A 22,261-nucleotide genomic window follows, 5' to 3' on the forward strand; every position below is an offset into this window, starting at 1 on the left:
TTTAAAACCAAAGATTTATAAAGCCAAAAAAAGTGTCAGACGAAGAGCATTTTATAGGTGTATGTCCTAATTAGTGATACGTGAACGTGCTTGGATAAGGCGCTATCCGAGCATGCTTGTATGCTAACCGAGTGTCTTTGGAGTGCTCGAAAAATATGTTCTAGTTCCCACAGCTGCATGCAATACATGCAGAGGCTGCCTGCTTGTTAAGCAATCCCTGCATGTGTTGTGGCTGTCAAACAGCCGCGGGACCTTGAACATGTTTTTCGAGCACATCAAAGACACTTGGTTAAGACACGAACATGCTCGGTTAGCATCTTATCCGAGCACATACGCTCATTACTAGTCCCAATGGTTCTTGTAAGCCAGATCCAGTCTCATTCAGATGTGTATTTCCTTAACTTGTCTCTAAACGAAACATATCCCAAGATGGTAAACATTCATGAAAACTGATGGACACCATCTATCAGATATATCTGTCTGCTATATATCACCATTAGGTTCCCATGTAAAAAAAAAAAAATATATATATATATATATATATATTTTTTCTTTATTTATTTATTTATTTATTTATTTAATGTATCTATTTGTTTTTACTGGATGGCTATAAAGGATCCCATCCTTTGGCCATCCATCACCAATAGGCTAACTTGATAAAAAAAATACTTGTAACTTTTAAAATTTTTTTACTGGATACCAAATGATTAGATTGGCAAATTGTATAACTTTGCAATCCAAAAAAGGTCAAGGTTAATCAAATCTGTAGTGCTCCTTCTGTAAGGCTTATTTCTATATCTTGTATGGTCAGCACAGGTTCTCTCACCATCCTGATAGGTATCATTTATGGCCACTGTTGCCTGAAAAGGTTTTGTGAGTTCGGCCCCTTGTGCAGAGCTGAGGAACACCACAAACGTCTCCAATCCCTCGATAACTGGGTGTTGCGTATCATCAAGTATGGACAGGGTGCAGAGCTGTAAGATGCAAGCAAATAACCCGTTAGATAAAAATCTTATTTATTTCATACGTCAAGTGAACCTGAGATATTTATCACCCGAGGTAAAATATGTACTAAGAATATAGTACATATGGAATTTATGAACCCTAGCAATCATAGAAGTATACTTAGTGTAGAAGTTAACGTTAGATTTTTAAACAATAAGATAAATCTAGAACCTGCATCTGGGACCTATACCTCATAAGTTAAAGCTATTGTCTTCCATTGAAATGAATGAAAATATCAAAAAGGAAAGGCATTTATTGCTACATCCCAGAGTGCAAGTGGGCTGTCATACAGGAACTGTACTGATCAATGTAGAAATAGAAAACACATGGGGATTACTGTAGGACAAATTAGCGTGAGGAGATGGAGGAAGGCGCAGAAAAGGAGAGGAGACTGGGTCACTCCTAGTTCTACACAACCTGCAATATATGAAATATGAAAGTTGGAAAAGCACAAACTATTAAGAGAAGCACCATGCAGACTCATGCAAGGTAAAGTTTATATTTTTCTGGGGCAGATTATTTCTTTAATGGGGTGGTGCTCTAATAGTACTAATAGTGTATTCAGATCAAGCAGAAAATGACACCAATGTTATATTAGGTTAGTTGGAACATAGATAGAAACTGATAGAAAGGCACTTTATATATTAACCAACTTAGAAGATACTCCTGCATTATATAATACTGGGAAATAAATTGTATTTATCTGCTCTTCTACACTGTAAAAGATATATTTATAGATAAAAATATGAATGTAGCAGTAGTAAAGCTAAATGAAGGCGCAGAAATAGAAATCTGCTAATTTTACACTAATAGGCCCAGCATTTTCTTGACCACATTTACAGCATTTTAATTGGAATAATAAAGAGGCTTATGGACAGTTTAATTAAGGCTGGCACTGAGTTGTACAATGAAGAAAGCCTGTAGAGGTCTTCAGAAATATTCTCATAAAATGAACGTTTACTAGGTGGTGAATGATTTGTAGAGGATACACAAACACAAGGCCCACTCCTTTACATTAGCTGAGTTAGCTGCTTTTGTAGAGTATTGTAGCGGTAATGGGTGTACTACACAATTTCATGACCAAAAAAAAGCACAGACTTGTGCAAATTACCGTATTTTTCGGATTACAAGATGAACTTTTCCCCAAAAAATTTTTTGGGGGAAATGGGGGTGCGTCTTATAATTCATATATACCTTACCAGCTGCGATGGAGCAGGGTCCCAGGATTGCTGCTGGAGGAGGCAAGAGTGGCACGTTGCTGCAGGCCGCAGGCTGGGATGAGGGGGTGTTTGGAGGTTCGACACTGCTGTTCGGTGGTGCAAGGGCCCCGGTGAAAGACCGGGACCCCGCACGTCTATGGTTTACATTGCGGTGGACTCCGGGAAAATGGCTGCCGGTAGCAGGGCATGCATAGATGGAGATCTTGGCACCAAGATCTCGGGAGATGAGATCTCAACGCCAAGATCTCCATCTGCACATGCGTCGCCCCCGACAGCCATTTTCTCAGAGTCCACTGAAAAGTAAACCATGGAAGTGCGGGGGGCTCCAGGTTTTCACAAAATGTCGGCGACAACGAACACCTGCAGTGTCGCACATCTAAACACCCCTTTTTCCCAGTCTGGTCTCCGCAGCATCGCCCCACTTCTGCCTCCGCCAGCAGCGACTCTGGGACCCTGCTTCACCACAGCCACCACCCCCGGTAAGCAATAAAATGCATGGATTGTAAAAAGCACCACTATTTTATTTAAAAGAAATTTTTTTCCTATTTTTCTCCTCAAAATTTTGAGTGCGTCTCATAATCCGGTGCGTCTTACAAACCACAAAATATGGTAAGTATAGAGAGCTTAGTTAACCAACTACTGAGTGGGATAGGACATCTCATTATAAAACGGTCTGCAAAGGGCTAAGCCATCTCATTTGCACAACTAATTAGACTAGAACATAGTCAGCGCTTCAAGTTGCAGCACCATCAATGACACCTACAATATAGAAGTGGAAAAGGAGGATTCCAGCGAGACTGTGTAGGAAACGTAAGTAAAATCCACGTTTATTGATTCACATTAAAAATGTATCAGTGTTCACATCATCCAGCAGCCAACTAGCTAACCTACGCGTTTCAGCTAATGAAAGCCTTACTTACGGTTACAATATACCACAATAGAGAGGTGTATTCTTACTGTTGGATACTGGCACTTTTGTCCTGTCAACTTGGAGAGAATTCGGAAATGTCTTATAGCAAAGACTAAGGGGAGTACACAGGGGATAGCAGATCAGAAAAGCCCTGGTGTTCTTAACACAATATGTTCACCACTTTTTCTGCCTCTTTCCATTTCTTCACAGTGAGCATAGAAGTCTACAATCTTGGACAGTTGTGCCTTATCTTGACTAGTATTTTTGCTATTTTGGAGAACTGGAATAATTCTAAGGGTCACACTAACTATGGTGAAAAGTGATTGAACTATTTTCTACCTTTGGCATGTCAGGACAGCTACACAATCACAATATACACAGCATAATATAAAGACAATCATGTAGTAACTTGCCTCTATGGTTTTACCAGGTCTAAATTCTATTTTTTTGGAGCTTGGTATGTAGTCAATTCCAGGTGTAGCAGAAGGTGGATCTGAAGGGCGAGTGGCACACCAAACAGATGTTGGCACAGAAAGGTCTGGTCCGCTACGCATCACTGGTATCTCTACAGATCCTGTTGGACAGTTGAATACATCAGGATATAGGTAAAGTCTCATCAAGTATATGACTGAATAGTGGGCTAATAACATAGAAAATGATGTAACAGAGACATGCATGTAACCAAAGTATACACTGTATCGTTATTAACTATTTATTTGTTGTTCTTTGCAGGTAAGAATATGTTAAAAAAACCAATTAAGCGCTGCCTTGGTTGTGTACTTGGTTATATGGTTATCTAATAAACCAGATGGGGATAAACCGGTCTTACAATATTTCATAAAAAATTAGCTGAGTGTTACGTTTAAAGGATAACTATCATGGGGGGCACAGACTAAGTAGTGTATGTGATCAATAAGTCCATGGGTTCATACACTACGCCTGCACTTGATCATTCAGGAGTTGAGCCCTGCTGCTTGGAGAAGTAAAGGTACCTTCACACTGAACGATATCGCTAGCGATCCATGACGTTGCAGCGTCCTGGATAGCGATATCGTTCAGTTTGACAGGCAGCAGCGATCAGGATCCTGCTGTGCCATCGTTGGTCGGCACAGAAAGTCCAGAACTTTGTTTCGTCGCTGGACCTCCCGCAGACATCGCTGAATCGGCGTGTGTGACCCCGATTCAGCGATGTCTTCATTGGTAACCAGGGTAAACATCGGGTTACTAAGCGCAGGGCCACGCTTAGTAACCCGATGTTTACCCTGGTTACCAGCGTAAACGTAAAAAAAAAAAAAACACTACATACTTACCTTCCGCTGTCTGTCCCCCGGCGCTGTGCTTCTCTGCACTGACTGTGAGCCAGCCGGAAGGCAAATCACAGCGGCTGGCGCTCACAGTCAGTGCAGGTTACCAGGGGACCGGCATCGTTGGTCGCTGGAGAGCTGTCTGTGTGACAGCTCTCCAGCGACCACACAGTGACGTTGCAGCGATCGGGATCGTTGTCTGGATCGCTGCAGCGTCGCTTAATGTGACGGTACCTTAAGAGAGTAGTGTTTTGAGCAATCGGTGGGGTTTTCAGGATGTAGACTCCCACTGATCGTCAGCACATTAAGTCTATAAAACATATCAAAATTAATTTCAAATGATAAGTACCCTTTAGAATCACTTATTGTATAACAAACCTATGGATGCACCCCACTCCATATGTGCTCAGTTGCTGCATATTTTTTATTATGTCAGTACTTTGACTATACAAATACAAATCATGTCTCCAGCACGCACCTGTCTGTCTCACCTAATGGCTGTGATGTTAACATTGGCCTACACTTGCAGACATGAAATATAACCTTTTTCTGCATTCTGAACGTGCCATGGCATCTTCTCTATATATGGGTGTAGCATTACCTATTTTCTTTTTTTTTTTCGAATTCAGAAACCATAACACGCATGGAATTATAAGAAACACATATGGAAGGATAAGAAACATATATGGAAATTATAACCATGTCTCAAATTACACTTCTAAAATGACACTACTTGTATTACTAGAAACATTTAAATGAGCAAAACTTTCAGAGCATGTATTATGAATTATGGCTCATTAATACCTGCATCTTCGTTGACAGTGAAGGTCGCATTGCCCAAGAAGACTGTTGAAGCATCATTGGGTCCTTCAATAACAACCTTAGCAGTTGCAATGCTTCCAAGTCTAGCATTCTCTGAAGTGTCAGCAAGGGCGACCTCAAATTCTTCCTCATCTTCATATTCGCTGTCATCTATTACTTTGATGTCACATGTGGACATGGTAATTCCAGGTCCAAAAATGACACGATTTTCATTGGTCATTCCCCTGGACTTAAAGTCAGACCCTGACTCCAATGCATAAAGACTACTGCCTTTAGCCGATTTGGGGACAGTGTAGCAAATAGTTGAAACAATGCTTCCTGGATCACCTGTTAAAAAAGGAATGTAATTTATGTTATTAATTGCAATTAGTCTACTCCGATATTACAGAGTTTACACCCAATATCTGCCCACATATTGAACATACTGATATTTTAATATTCTGTTGTGAATACTATTTTCCTATCAGACGAACACCTAAAAGTGACACATAATATACTGATATATAACCACCTTTTACATTTTAGATGGAACTCCCCTAAAATAACTCTATGTTCTCTAAACTAAGCCAACTAGATAGTATTACCAAACTTCTCCTTCCAAATACACCCTGTACGGGTGAAGAAAAGAAAGAAACAAACAAACAAACAGGAGAATCCAATGTAATTTGGAAACAAATCCAGATAAGAAGCTACAAAGACATAAAAGAAATTGCATAGAAAGAAATCATAACAAAAGTGAAAGCGGAAAATATAAAGTAGCGTTTCAAGCGTCGGATATTACTGTCTAAGATCAAAGCGCATTGTTAAATGAAAAGGGTCTCAGCTAGCAGCAGCGCAGATATCTGTAATGGGTCGCGTCATCGGGCTGCTTCTATTTAGGTATTTCCATTAGATGTGACAGTCACTGCGATACGGATAATAGGAAATCAGACAAATACGCAACACAGCCAAAGCAATCACAAAGTCGTTTACTGATGTGAGTTCAACAGAATGCAAAATTGTGGAGTCTCCATTGTCTACAAACTATAATGGAAGTTCCAGAGAATTCTGAACGTGACACCATTCCGGTTTTATTTGGTAAATTCTGTAATATCAAGCTGTCTACATAGCTTTTGCAATGCATACATGATCTGTGTATAGAGAAACTGAGTAGATGTACTATGATGACTACTATGAAGACTTAGAATTGTGTAAAAAGAGTAATTCGGGGTTATTACAGCAGAAACCCTATCAGGCCACCCTCATACAAACTTATTTGTCAACATTTTTTTGGAGCCTGATATAAGATTTTAGGGCTCTGCAAGACATTTTAGAAAATCTAAGCAATTCTTAACTTTAAAAGGAACCTGACATGTAAAAAATTATATCTGTAGGCAGGATGTTATAGAGCAGGAGGAGCTGATCAGATTGATAGACATTTTTTATGGTAAGCCTTGTATTTTATTCATTGAAATCTTGTGTTTGTATGTAGATGAGTCCGGTGGGCGGTCCTACTAGTGATTCACAGTCTTCACTATGACTGTACATGCAGAGATAGCTGTCAATCACTAGTAGGACCTCCCGCTGAACCCCTGTGTATAGAAAACACCATGGATTCTAATGAATAAAATACAAGATATACTGAATCTTTTCAAACAAACCTAAACATCATTCTTCTCGGTTTCTCCTTCTGTCCACAGGTCTGGCTACATGTACAACGTGACAAGTTCCCTTTAAGTAATCATTGCTCTTTTGTTGAGTGCAATCTTGAAAAAGAAATTTACCATGACATGCTACTTTTTAGAATCATTTTAGAGGGATCTATATATATATATATAGTTGTCTAAGGGATACTTCCGTCTGTCTGTCGCGGAAATCCCGGGTCGCTGATTGGTCGCATCCAATCAGTGACAGGCACAGTCCGGCCGCGAATTGGCCCCTCCCTACTCCCCTCCAGTCAGTGCCCCCTCCCTACTCCCCTCCAGTCAGCGCCCACATAGTGTTTTAGCAGTCCGTTGAACGGACTGCGTTACACCGTGGCATAACGCGGTGTAACGCAATCCATTAACGCTGCCATTAACCCTGTGTGACCAACTTTTTACTATTGATGCTGCCTATGCAGCATCTATAGTAAAAACATATAATGTTAAAAATAATAAAAAAAAAAATCATTATATTCTCACCTTCCGTCGTCCGCGTCAGCCTTTCCCGCTTCGGTCCCAAGAATGTATTGCGGCAACAACCCGTGATGACGTAGCGGTCTCGCGGGACCGCTACATCATCACATGTTATTGCCGCAAGGCATTACTGGGAACGGAGCGTCGCGAGGAGCATCGCTAAAGGCCTGGGCTGGATCCGGGGGCCGCTAGAAGGTGAGTATATAACTATTTTTTATTTTAATTCTTTTTTAACAGGGAAGACACAAAAGAGCACAGTGAGGTCAAAAATATTCTGTTGTAAAAAAATCACAGTAATATGCAAGTGCTAGTCAAAAGATGGAAAAAACAGGGTATATAGTTGATACGTTTTTTTGCAAAAAAAAAAAAGGGATATGGTGCCCACATTGCTATATACTACGTGGGCTGAGTTATATACTACGTGGACTGTGTTATATATTACGTGGGCTGTGTTACATACTGCATGTGCTGTGTTATATACTGCCTGTGCTCTACACTACGTGGGCTGTGCTATATACTACATGGCTGTGATATATACTACGTGGTTGTGCTATATACTACGTGGCTGTTTTATATATTGCATGGGCTGTGTTATATACTGCGTGGGCTGTGCTATATACTACGTGGGCTGTGCTATATACTACACGGGCTGTGTTATATACTGCATGGGCTGTGCTATATACTATGTGGGTTGTGTTATATACTGCATGGCTCTGCAATAAACTACGTGGCTGTGCTATATACTACATGGCTGTGTTATATACTACGTAGCTGTGCTATATACTACGTAGCTGTGCTATATACTACGTGCCTGTGCTATATACTACGTGGCTGTGCTATATACTATGTGTGGGCTGTGCTATATGTATACTACATTCCTATACTATATACTACGTGGCTGCTATATACTACGTGGCTGTGCTATATACTACATGGCTGTGTTATATACTATGTAGCTGTGCTATATACTACGTGGCTGTGCTATATACTATGTGGCCTATGTTATTTGCTACGTGGCTGTGCAATATACTACGTGGCTGTGTTATATACTGCATGGGCTGTGCTATATACTATGTGCCTGTGCTATATACTACATGGCTGGGCTATATACTATGTGGCTGTGCAATATACTACGTGGATGCGCTATATACTACCTGGCTGTGCTATATACTATGTGGCTGTGTTATATACTATGTGGGCTATGTTATATAATACGTGGGCTGTTTTATAAACTACGTGGCCTGTGTTATATACTACGTGGGCTGTGTTATATACTGCGTGAGCTGTGTTATATACTACGTGGGCTGTGCTATATACTACATGGGGTGGCTTCTTACTACTATACATTTTCTAGACTACTCCATGCGTTAGAATCAGGGGACAATCTAGTGAGTACATAATTGCCATTGATAACAGTCAGTATGAGAACATTCGGAACTGTATTACCGTAAGCTCTAATGATGTAAGGACACGGGTGATCCTGCTGTCACGTAGTATAACTTGGACAAAATGCTCTATGAAAAGTATCATTATAGCAGCGGAAAGTGCTGATGGTGACCTAATAGTATTTGGCCCATTCTTGCAGCAAAGTGAAGCAGCAGTAATTAAATTGTGAATGTTAGAGAGCCTCATTTAGGAGTTCTAAGTCATTTAGGTGCATAATAATGAATGTAATATGGTCATTATGGAAAATATATGACTGCATTACTGGTTTCTATAATTGACATGACACAGAATTCGGATAGTTTCAGAGTCCGCTAGCACAGGAGAGGGGAAGAAATTATTTTTCTCAAGTATACATTTTCTTTAAAGGTATTTCAAATCACACAGCTATTTCAATATGTAATAGACTAATATGCACTGCAGTTATGCTGGATCATCAGTTTCTGGCAGCATATCTGTGCTCATATTCTTATAATGTGCTGACACCGAAACCTGATATTAACCATGGCTGCTATATTTCAATCTTATGTCGCTAAAACATATATTTACTCAGTATCCTAACTTAGTAACATGAAAATGTAGTAGACTTTGTTACATATGGATCCTGCCCCCATAAATCACCATCTATGATATGTGGAATGGTCCATAGATTGATTATATCAGGGGCATTTAGCTGGTGGACACAATCTGAAACCCGAGAGTAGCATATAGTAGGTACCAGTTATCCAGACCCAGTAGACCTGACTGTCACCCAAAGTTTAAAAACATTAAAATGTCCATACCAGAAAACTGGCATCAAATACTTTGAATAGTTGCAATATTTTTTTTAACAATGTGAAGTTTTGCAAAAATGTAGTTAATTTTTGGCATTTTCAAGCTAGATTCAATTAGCTGTGTCAAAATAGGCGGGGCTGGGAAGGAGCCAAACCATAGCTTCACTTGCCCATCAAATTGGCAGTGTTTGTGACACCACTGGAAGTGTTACTCCAGTCCCGCACTAGAGTAATATCTCTGGAGAGGTTATCGGCATTGATAAGTTGCATTTAATTTATTAAATGTCATGGGAGTCTTAATAAATTCAGTGTATCTTACACCAGCAAATCCCTCATTAAGACTGTCATACGAAAAACATCAGTCTCAATAAATCTTGGTTTAAGTTTTTTCTTATTGAATTTATGAACTATTTTCTTGAGTTATGGCTGCCAGCTTAAAATTAGGCTACAGCCTAATTTTTTTTGCTCTCTGTCCCATTTAATAACACTCAACATACAAACTTCTTTACACATGTTCTGCTATTCCAGCTCATAGGCATGTCAACTAGTCAATCAAAGACTGGTTCCTTATGTCTCACTATCCTCTGGCCAGTTCACTGCCACAACTTCTTCTCAATGCAAACAACAGAAAACTGGTTCCTAAATAGCTTGAGACGAGGTTCATGTAAAGTTAAACACTAATTATTTATAAATGCAGAACTAGAATAGCTACTAGTGAGGATCATCACATAACTTCCATGTGCCGTTGCATTCGACGGCATGACATTGATCTTGTGTGATGATCCTCACTAGTAGCTATTCTAGTACTGCATTTATAAATCAATTTTTTTTTGTCTGGGGTCTGAATTAATTTTAGGGGTCTGGTCTGGGGTCTGAATCAAAGGGGACGCCTAGGAATATAATAATGATGGCCTATCCTTCTGATAGATAGATCATCAATATTAGATGGGTCTGACCTCAGGCACCCCCACCGATTAGCTGTTAATAGCTCTGGGAGCAGCAGCCGCATGTATACATTGAATGCAGCTGAAGAGCACATCTCTATCCAATGTGCAGGGCGCCTTGTACCCAAAATTAGTTTCAGTTCTGCTTAATTTTGTGAAACTGGTCTAAAAAATATGAAGGCTACACTGACAGCAGTTTTGAAACGAAATAAAATTGCATGTGTGGTTCTAGATTTGCAGAATGTTACATTGGGCCGTATCGTCACATCACCTAGGATAAGGAAACAATGTAACGTACCTTTCCTTTCAATAGGTACAGACAGGACATCAGCACTCTCATTAGCACGGTAGATCTTCTTATCAAACTGCAAAGTGGGCTCATCTTCTGTGTCATTAATGTTAACCGTGGCCTTGGTGATCTGGCCCAGAAGTGCATAGGCTGGCATGCTCAGCTCCACCATGAAATGTTCAATATTCTCATATACCTGGTCGTCATTAATGATGATGGTACAGGCTTTACTGTCTTCTCGCTCATCAAACTGCACCTGGTACATTCACATAGGGCATATGTTTATATACACACACTGCAGCTTTCTTATAAAATTAATAACGAAATGTCACTTTAAGCCATTCATTCCAGTTTATTAACTGTTACAGTAATTTTCTGGGGGTGCTAAGTACTGTAATTACACCCACACAAATTCTATTACTTTTCTCGTCAGTTTACTAGATGTTCATTGAAAAGAAAATGGCAGAGAATAGAATAAAACACTAATATTTTGCACGCTAAGCAACAAACTGCATTGTTGTAGAACTGTGTACTGCATGTCAAATGTCAGAGTCAAATGCTGTCATCCTGTAATAGAATTAAATGTGTAGGCAGGCAAAAAGGAATTCCTGTTCTGGAGACGGTGTACAACAATTTTAAAACAGCCTGTGCCATTTGCTCTATGGAAAGCCTGCTGTAAAAAGTGTTCTAGCCATCACAAAAAGAGCAAAGCCAATAATGGAGTATATTGGGGAACGGCAGTGGACAAACCTTAATAAATTGCTTCATTCATTATTTGATTAGTTTAATCAAAACTAGTGTCATTCCTGAAGTAGCAAAACTATCTAATAATGGCTTAAATTATGAGTGTCCAGCCTTGAAAAATAGGTTCAAATGTCTGTGCTAATTTATTTCTCTACCCTAACTTTAATCTCCCTGCATAGGCATAGATTTAAAGAGAACCTGTGCAAAAAAAAAGCTATTTACTTGCAGATATGGGGTTAATCTGCAAAGAGCATTAAAACGAAGCCTAGAGGGTGAAACGTGCGTCGAGGTACAGCTCAGCATGGTCCTGTCCCCCCATACAGGAGTCAAGGTTTCAGGTACTATTCCACCATATATAGCCATCTAAAGTTTCTTTAAAAACCTTTTTCGTTTACTGGGTGATTAAATCCTACAGATGTTGATATTTTTTAGGATATAGAGAGTGAGAGGGTTTCTCTCAGCTGATTTTGTCTGTTTGTCACTTACTATGACAAGTCTCTCATCTATGGCTTACTATTGCTTTATGTTAATACAGATGGAGGACTATATAACTAGCTATTAAGCTTTTATACAGACTTGTTTGTGAATCTATAAATTAATATGCATAGGCACACTTTATTACATCTCCTATATATAGACCACTAATCTATGGGTCTAAGAGGGCAAATCTCCCCATATAGCCAAGCTGTTTTTGTCTTTGTATGTTTTTTTCAAGTCTCACACATTTTCACATTATTAATATAATATCAAAAAAATATATAAACAAAGTATTTCACTATATATATTAGCCATTTTGCTTATTCTGATTTTTCTAATAATCTCCATGACTCACACTATATGAGAGCATATGTGTGCTCTACATTATTTATTCTGGCAAAATTATTTATATAGGTTACATCATTAAAATGTTGCCTGGGCATCTTACTGAATGTATGGTTAACAGGAGGAAATTAACTTTTAGGGTACATTCCCACGGTCAGTACATGGTGCGGGTTGGACGATGCGTACTTCCGCAGCGTCCAGATGTCACAGCATAGTAGATGGGATTCATGTCCACTATGCATGCACCAACGCCCGCGGATCACACACGTAGACGGACATGTAGCGCGTCTTTCCAGACCGCAACATGTCTATTTATCTTGCGGAGACGCTAGCCTCTGCAAGATAAATGTCACCCATCCAATGTATTGGGATGCGGTGATTCTGCACGGTTCAGTGATCACATGCGTATTCACCTGCATTCAATAGCCGGCAGCACTTTGGACGCAGCGGACATGTGCTGCGCCCAAAGCGCTGCCAATTACTGACCATGTGCACCGGGCCATATCCTACCTGGAGGAGCTCACTTTCATAGGGGCAGTGCTGGGAGTGGTTATAGTTGCTGTTAACTATACTGTGAGCAGCGGCTGTAATTACTCCCAGCATTTTGATTAAAGTGCCGGGGAGTGATTACAGCCAACCCTCGTGTACTGTAACCGCGCCGTGCACGCGCCTATGAGTGACAGCAAGCGGCTCATTTCCTCCTTGTTGCCATGCTGTCATGACAGGTTACCTTTAAATGATGATAAAATGCTGTCTGCCTCCATCTGCCTCTATGTCTATGCTGCATCATAACATTGGGAGTTGTGAACCTCATACAGAAATATTATATTAAGAATCAGCATAGAATTTTGCACCACTACATTGCATGATGATTAAAAGGAGAATAAGCTGTGAATATATTTACCTGGCCAGCATATTCCACATAGTCCTGCTGTCCTGGTCTGGAGCCCACACTTGAGCTTGATGTGGCAGTTCCCTGTTCTGTCCGGCATAAGACTATTGCATACTGATTAAGATTTCCTGTCCTTTTTACGGTTACACTTATAGTTCCTGCTTTCTCGCTTACGTTGTAACTTTGAATAAAAATACGGTAATCACATTATTAACAAACTCCATGAAAAAAAAAACCTAAGTATTTATTAGTATGTAGTGCATACATTACATTAAAGGCGTTGTGCTGTCAAGGTAAAAATATATTATCTTTATACAGTTTTGTACTTTTATGTATTCTTATGCTGTGAAACAATAAGTTTTTCCCTTTATGCTTGGTAATGCATATGTAACTGTATTTAAGATGGCTGCCAGTATTCACCTTTGCCCCAGATTCGCCCTGCTGAAGAAGCAAGTTACACATTCCAGACGGACAAGTATCATTTCTCTTGAAATCGAAACTTAGAACGACGTGGAGAAAGGAAGATTCATCAGATGGTGTCAGCCAACCAGAAAGACTGAATACTAGATACATTGCTTAAACCCTGCCCTCTGCACACCTTCCCCCAATAGATCATATAATGTTGTGTATTAGAAAATAAAGTCAGTTGCTGTGACGTTACCACTACGTGTGGAAGCACGAGCAGGCACTGAGTTTGAACCAGCTTTTGTCTGACTCATTCTTCACCCCGGTACCACTGCTCTTATTCTGATTTGGAATGACTGGTGAAGGAAGGGTATTGTCGTGACGACCCCGACAATTTGGCGCAACCAACGTGGGGCGTGGCCGGCGATCCGAGACCCCCTGGACCCATGCCTGGATGTCCGTGGACGACACCCGTAGTGGCTGACCTCGAGGACTGATCACCCTCCAAACACGGTAAGTGGAGAACACATACTATGTATGTGTCACACTTGCTAGTGTTTCAGCCATTATTGGTTAGTTTGTGGTCTCCTTGGGTCTGGGGAGTGACCGGTCGAGTGGTGAGACCGAGCGCGATCCCGTGCCACGCTTCGAACCAGCAACTGAGAGACGTCGCACTCTGCGCGTCCTCGTGTACACCACACCTCCTCCACCGGTCATTGTACTCCATTCAACCACCCTACCCGTGACTGTTGCCTAGTAGTGATAGAGTGAAAGATTGAGGAAGTTTGTGGATTGTGGGCGGCTTTGAGAAAGGGATAGGAGACGTAGCCTCTGTGATATTGCACGCACATATCGGTAATTAAGACGTCCCAAGAGCGGGACCACCAGAAACACTTGCACACACTTGCACATATCGGTAATTAAGACGTCCCAAGAGGGGGACCGCCAGAAACACTTGCACACACTTGCACATATCGGTAATTAAGATGTCCCAAGAGGGGGACCACCAGAAACACAGTGGAGGGGTCTCACTAGGAGACGGCCTCACAACATTTAGAATATCGTGACAGGACAGACTGTAATCACTGGTGTTCAGGTTAGGGACAGGATATCGAGCGCGAGGCTCTTTATTCATAACACGTCGAACGCGAGGCTCCGTGTTAGGACACAAGTGTTGTTGTCGCTGTCAGCGGCCTGCTGCAGAAGGGCGTAGTATTCTGTGAGTCATGTTGCGTTTCTTATAGCAGAAGAAGTCCGTGCCCCACGAGTTAAGTGAGGATGCTGTGGAAGTCAAGACAATAGTAGAGTCACGGGAGGGCAAGAAGTCAGTCAAGAATGTTGAGAGGTTGTACAAGCATGTAGGATTGCCCTCGACAGGGAGATTGCAACCGTCTACATGGCACAATCTCATAGAGAACAAAAAAGGGCATGTTGAAAGATAAAGGACTGTTAGAACAAGCGCAAGCTCATCTGCGAGTTGCGCGAGGTTTAAAGAACGAGGAATGGAAAAAGGTTGATGGAGAGGAAAGATGAAAGGATGCAGAGCCCATGTTTGGTTATAAAATACCTCAATCATTAGTTTTCCTAGGGTGTTCTGGCATATGAGTTGTGTGAAGGTTTTGTAGAAATTAATTAAGTCTGAGAACTGCTGTATTCCGTTACTCTGTGTGGTTTTCCGAGACACCCGATGGGAGGGGTCAAACAGCTGCGCTGTGCCTTTCTTCTTTTGTGTTGAGGAATGCTGTAAATTCTTATCTCTGTGTTTCTGGTATGGAGGGGGCGAGTCGCTGCGTTCTCTCGGAATTTTCTATCCTTGTGTAGTATGCGCTATAGTACAATGTTGTATTGAATTAGAAAGAATTATTGTAAGTTTAAAGTGAAATGTGTTTTGTTTTAGGGGATTGTTTGGTTATCAGTGTAATTGAAAAAAAATTGGTAAAAGATTCACCTGTTTCAAGTTGAATGGTTGATATATATAGCAAATTAAGGATTAACAGAGAAAGTGAATTCGGATCTGTTTTGTTACGTTGAAAAAAAAAAAGGGAAAAATTGTCTATTGCTATGACAAAAACTGGATGTTTTGTGGTGCAAGAAGGAACTGAGAAAGTGACTGAGAATAATGTGTTGGGAAAGCAAACAATAAGAAATTTGAAACAGGGGGGCTCCCTGCTGGGTAATATGGTCCCTCCCCAGGAAATTAAGTCTCTTCTCCCGACTGTAAGCTCTGTGCCCCTTTAACCCCAAGGCACCAATATATCCTAGACTGCCGAGAAGTTCTATGGGCGTCTTATGGTAGTGTTTAAAGATCTGGGGTTTTCACTGTATAATAAAGCCCATTTACACATTTTTGTGGTAGCTTTGATGTCCGAGTTTTAAATCTGAATTGAAAGAGGCAATAATGTCAGTCAGACCTGACATCGAGAATTCCACTCCGGACGATGCATTAAAAGTAGTACAAAGTTTCCAGAAGAACTTAACCCATTCTGTATCAGCAGCTGCGCTCTGTAGCCCCCACCGCAGCTTCAAGGAGCAGGATCGGCAGCTTCAAGGACGCAGCTCCATTCCTTATCAGTGGCCCACTAGACTCCAGCTCCAGCCCCCCTCCCTTACACAAATCCAGTCTCATACTCCAATATCCATTTTAACCCTGTGTCTGGAAATCTCCCTCGCCATGTTAATTCTCATACCAAGACAAGACAGATGGACTTGTAAACATTGCGGTCAGACAAACCCAGACTGGAGAAATACTTGTATAATCTGTGCTGCAACCCAACGTAAGTGAATTACACTGAATCCTGTCCAGACAAGATCACATGTAGTGATATAAGAAGCTCACACAGGATTGTGGTTAGTGGGTAGTGGGGACATTAACTTTTGGGAGTAAGCTGACAGTAATCCTTTTGGGAAGGAGCTGTAGACCAGCATGTCATGTCACCCCCAACCGGTCATCTAGTCACCCCCACCACCAGAGAACCAACCACATCAGGTAGTGTAAGACAGATACAGGAGTATTATCCCTGGAAGCCCTCTGACTAGCTAGCTACGCTAAAATAATTGGCTGACCCTGAGAACAAACCTTTCCCATTTTACAGACAAAGATAATATGATGGACGTATAAGTGCACCTGAGCAGACCTAGAGAGTTGGTGAGCCAAGATGATGGTCAGATGGTATTTATGTTATATAACCCCTATGCAGATGAGCATAATGAGATGTGTATCTTACATGTCCTTTCCCAATCAGTTTGAAAAAAAAAATAGGGGGGATAGTGTCGTTAACCCTGGCAGTTAGAATATCCCTATGTCACGCTGCTTCAGTATGTGGGTCATTTTTTTTTGTTGTGTGCACAGACAGAGCAGGAAGCCATTGTTGCCACTGTTAGTTTTCACAAGTATCTGGCAGATCTGAACTGTCGGGTTTCGGCCTCGAAACTTCGGTTCTGCCTTGGTCAAGTGATATTTTTGGTCACTGTCTCCTTCAGGGTGCCAGACACCTCACAGAAGAAAGAAAAATAGCCGTCAGCTACAAAAGATGAGACTGAACTCCAGCGTTTTCTTGTATTATGTACTTGTTGTCAGTGGATACCGGACGCATCCCGCATAATGCAATTTCTCTACAAGGCCCTGAAAGACTGTTCAAGATATGGTGATGATTTTGGCAGATTTCACACCGGATACGCTGTTACTACGGAAGATACTGTATTGCACGCAGCTACACTCCCTCCCTCACTGTCAGGACAAGAAGCAGAACTTCAGGCTCTGTCTACTGCATGTGTTCTGGCCAAAGACAGGCGGGCTAATATATACGGACTCACAGTATGCATTTGGTATTGCTCATGATTTCGGAGCCCTATGGACCAATCGAGGGTTTGTTACTACCGCCGGGACTCAGTGAAGAATGTTGAAGCTGTTAAAGCCCTCATGGACTCAATCAAATTACCTACCCAGGTGGCCATTATCAAAGTTAAGGAGCACGGTACTATGGAACAGTCCACAGTTGGTAACACCTTTGCGGATATGCAAAAAAAAAAAAGCTGCTGCTCTTCTGCCCGTTGAACAGACCATACCAGCTATGGTGACCACACGCTCTCAGCGTAAACAGTTACAAGAAACACTGACTCTACAGGAACCTGATGATCTACGACAGACGGAGGTTTTCTACCGGACCCCGCGAGACTGCTTAATGACGATGCAGAGAATGTCTCCAAAGGAAGAAGTGAAGCAGTGGGAAGACTGATGGAGCACGTATGGACAATGGTCGCTGGAAAAGGACCAACTTGTGTGTCTCTCTAAGCGGATGTACCCTGCTATTGCCACGTGGGCGCATGGGCCCACACATCGAGGTATCTGTCAGACCTGTAATCCCGGTCAACTTCAATGTGTAACCCCGAAGCACCTTGCTAAGCCCGACTATCCTTTCCAAAGGCTCCAGGTGGACCTCATCACGTTGCCTAAGTCTGAAGGTATGAATATTGTCTGGTGGTTGTCGATATGTTCTCCAGTTGGCCAGAAGTATTCCCCGTTACCAACGTGACTGCAAAGACCACAGTAAAGAAACTGGTGATGGAAGTTATATGCAGATATGGTGTTCCAGAAGTTGTTGAAAGTGACCAAGACCCGGACTTTCCTTCTCATGTGTATCAGGAGGTTCTGACAATGCTTGGATCCACTGTAGCCCTCCATACTCCGTACCATCCACAATCCAGTGGGAAAGTTAAGAGGCTGAATGGCACACTGAAGGGACAATTGACCAAATTGATGCAGGAGACTACGGCTCCATGGCCAGGGCTCTTATATATTCGTACTACCTCTATTGCAAAATATGGCCTGTCCCCATATGAGATATTGTTTGGTGCTAGGTTCTCAGTTGCAAATTTCCAGTCTCAGTAGTTGTCAGAAGAAACTGACTGTGCTGTTCAATATGTTATTCAGCTTAGTTTAGATGTTGCTAACACCCATGTTTTAGTTTCTTCTTTGCTTCCAGATTCAGCAGAAACCGATATTGGTCACAATTTGAAGCCTGGTGGTTTTATGGTCGTGAAAAGCTATGTCAGAAGACACGGACTAGAACCCCTGTATGACGGTCCCTACCAAGTCCTCATTACTTCTATGTCAGTAAAGCTGGAAGGAAGGCCGACATGGATCCACGTATCGCACTGCAAGCTGGTCAAACAGACTAGTAGCAAATAAGGAAACATAATGTTTTAGTTTTTCGTATTTCCATATAATAATAATATTGGTAACCGCATGGGACAGTCTAAATTCCCCAATATCCTTGAATAATAAGTTTGTACAATATCATAAAAGATTAGTAGTACAGATGGGTATAGCCAATAAAATTGTCAGTTATACAAATGTGGGATAAATTGGTTAGGGCCACAGATTGTCCAGATGATCAAATTTGGGATATATTGGATATACTTAATACCACTGCCTGTGTTATGAATCTGTTGAAGGGTTTAATGTCCACTGATTGCTCAGATTATGTCCCACTAATTCATGAAGAACCCACACTAAAGGTCCCAGGGGGGATAACCGTATTAGCTGATAATTATACCTGCTATAATTCCCACGACACTACAGGTACTCCAGTAGGGGTCTTCGAGACAGGTTTCTGCAAAGAGAACAGTTCCCTAGATACTGACTTGCTAGTTAATCATACACAGTATATGTACGACATTTATTGGTTATGTGGAGATGGTAAGCTCCGTCCTAGGTTGCCTAATGCCTGGACAGGTCAATGCACCCTTGTTAAACTAGCTGTGCAGTTCAAGATTTTACCTTGGGATCCGGAGATACCTGATGAATATACCAGAAAGAGGAGAAGTCTCGATCAGCTCCACATGAGTTATGAAGAAGATCCATTGGTATATGTCGATGGCATTGGAGTGCCAAGGGGGGTGCCTGACCAATTTAAAGCCCAGAACCAGATCTATGCTAGCTTTGCTTCTTTAATCCACAAGTGCAGATTAACAAAAATGTTGATGGGATCAATTACATATATTACAGTGAACAAAGGTTTGTCAATTTTAGCTGTGATGCCTTTCAGGGTATAGTTGAGGAATTGAGCCCTAATACTAGAATGACCTTCCAAAACCGACTCGCCCTTGATATGATCTTAGCTGAAAAAGGAGGAGTCTGTAGGATGGTGGGAGAGGAATGTTGTACCTATATCCCTCAGAACTCTGGGGTAAATGGAAAGACCATGATAGCTCTTAAAAAGATAAATGGGTTAGCAGCAGAATTAAAAACTAATGTTGGAGTAGACACATCTTTCTTTTCCGGCTGGTTGGGTGGGCTCAAAGGATTCCTTCAACAAGCTTGTCTAGTACTGATTGCTCTCCTTGTAGTTGGATCAATAATCCTCTGTTGTGTTATTCCCCTGTATAAAAAGGTTATCACTGAGGCAACTCCGACTGGCACCTTCCTCAACCAAGAAGTAGACTCATCAGAGTACAATGGCACTGATCAAGGGGAGATCCCCAAGTATGTCCCCCTCAAGAAGATAGACAATACCCTTTACTCTCAGATGATGCTAAGAGAGTTAGTTTAGGGACAGCGGGAGAACTCCATGTGAAGCTAGTGAAGGGTTCAGCTGCCTGGAGGCCTCTCACAAGGGGAGAGCTTCTGAGGTGTCTGGATGAAGAAATCCACCTCCCCTTTCCCCATCGCATGGACAGTCTTGAAGGATCTTTCTTTTTAGGGAAAAACTTAGTGTTTAGGGGGGATTGTCAAGGTAAAAATATATTATCTTTATACTGTTTTGTACTTTTATGTATTCTTATGCTGTGAAACAATAAGTTTTTTCCTTTATGCTTGCTAATGCATATGTAACTGTATTTAAGATGGCTGCCAGTATTCACCTTTGCCCCAGATTCGCCCTGCTGAAGAAGCAAGTTACACATTCCAGAAGGACAAGTATCATTTCTCTTGAAATCGAAACTTAGAACGACGTGGAGAAAGGAAGATTCATCAGATGGTGTCAGAGCCAACCAGAAAGACTGAATACTAGATACATTGCTTAAACCCCGCCTAACCCCGCCCTCTGCACACCTTCCCCCAATAGATCATATAATGTTGTGTATTAGAAAATACATTCAGTTGCTGTGACGTTACCACTACGTGTGGAAGCACGAGCAGGCACTGAGTTTGAACCAGCTTTTGTCTGACTCATTCTTCACCCCGGTATCACTGCTCTTATTCTGATTTGGAATGACTGGTGAAGGAAGGGTATTGTCGTGACGACCCCGACAGTGCCACGAACAAAAGTATATTTTAATCAACAGATCTTGGAATAAAAATAAACTTCACAATTGGATGTGTTTACATTGTTTCCTGTGCTGAGATAATCTTATATATGTGCCCCTGCTGTGTACTGTGTAATGGCCGTGCCTGACCGTACAGGGACATACAGGGTCTCATCATACCACCGCTCCTGGGCAGGGGAGGACGCAAAAGATTATATAGACAGGACAGAATGTCCTGTTTTTAAGCAATGTCTTCAAAGAAAGAATCGGCTGTGATCCCATGTATGTAATGTCTGTATATACTCTTTTGCTTCCTTTCCTGGCCAGGAAATTAGGTATACCCGACCATGTTCATGCACGGTCAGACACGGCCATTACACAGGGGTACATTTATAAGATTATCTCGGGATAGGAACACTTTCTTTTTCTGGAGAGTTACATTCTGGAGAGTTACATGAAGGAGAAAAAAATAGTAATGGTTTGCCATATCAAAAGCATAGGGCATTCAATAAATTGTTAACTGCTTAGGGATCTAAGAACCTATATTTATGAGTAGATGTTGCAAAATACTTAAAAGAGTAACAGTCATTAATTTTTTTTCCATAAATCAATAGTACACATGAAAATAATCAACTTTGTAACATGTCTTATCAGAGAAATCTGTTTCTTTCTTTCCTAGAATTGATCAGTCATTATCAAAATTCTCAATTCTGCGGTAAAATCTGTGAATAATAAAGGGGTATTGTTGGAAACTGCTTCTAAATTCAAAGCACATTTGCAATTTACAGCTTATTGAAATTTTCACCTGTTTTGGATATTAAAGGGAATCTTACAGCTTCCCCATGTCCCCGAAACTACCCCCATGTCTTAACTCCACTCCTAATGGTATGTTCCCACGGTCAGTAAATGCTGCAGAGGCCAGCTGTTACAGATGTCATTTGAAGAAATCCCACCTCCACTATGCGTGCACAAACACCTCCGGCTTCCCTGAGTAACCAGACATGTCAAGATAAATTTCCCGTCCAATTTATTGGGCGTGGTGATTCCGCACGGTTCAATGAACACATGCGGAATCACCTGCGTTCAAAAGCCGGCAGCGCTTTGGATGGAGCGGACATGTGCTGCTTCCAAAGCGCTGCCGGTTCCTGACCGTGGAAACATACCCTAATAGTTTCAAACAAGCCACTTTGGTGGCTCCTTGCTTTATAAATGACCCTAAAGTCGTTTTTATAATTTGACCAGTGACATGCTAGTAAGTGACTAGTCGTGGGGGCATTGTTTTCCCCT

The 22,261-nt window shown here is 41.4% G+C and overlaps 1 protein-coding gene across 1 annotated transcript in view; it reads right to left on the reverse strand.

The window, feature by feature from the left end:
* Positions 1–22,261, reverse strand: part of FRAS1 (Fraser extracellular matrix complex subunit 1) — an 845,787-nt gene that overhangs the window by 59,434 nt on the left and 764,092 nt on the right. Inside the window, exons 54-58 of the mRNA XM_069743201.1 lie at positions 13,337–13,505; positions 10,876–11,122; positions 5,244–5,588; positions 3,549–3,709; positions 827–974 (exon numbers count right to left, since the gene is read on the reverse strand). Of these exons, the coding sequence (XP_069599302.1) occupies positions 827–974; positions 3,549–3,709; positions 5,244–5,588; positions 10,876–11,122; positions 13,337–13,505 (1,070 nt within the window). The remainder of the gene's footprint in view (positions 1–826; positions 975–3,548; positions 3,710–5,243; positions 5,589–10,875; positions 11,123–13,336; positions 13,506–22,261) is intronic.

This window comes from Ranitomeya imitator, chromosome 1, assembly GCF_032444005.1.
Source record: "Ranitomeya imitator isolate aRanImi1 chromosome 1, aRanImi1.pri, whole genome shotgun sequence".
NCBI classification, from domain to species: domain Eukaryota; kingdom Metazoa; phylum Chordata; class Amphibia; order Anura; family Dendrobatidae; genus Ranitomeya; species Ranitomeya imitator.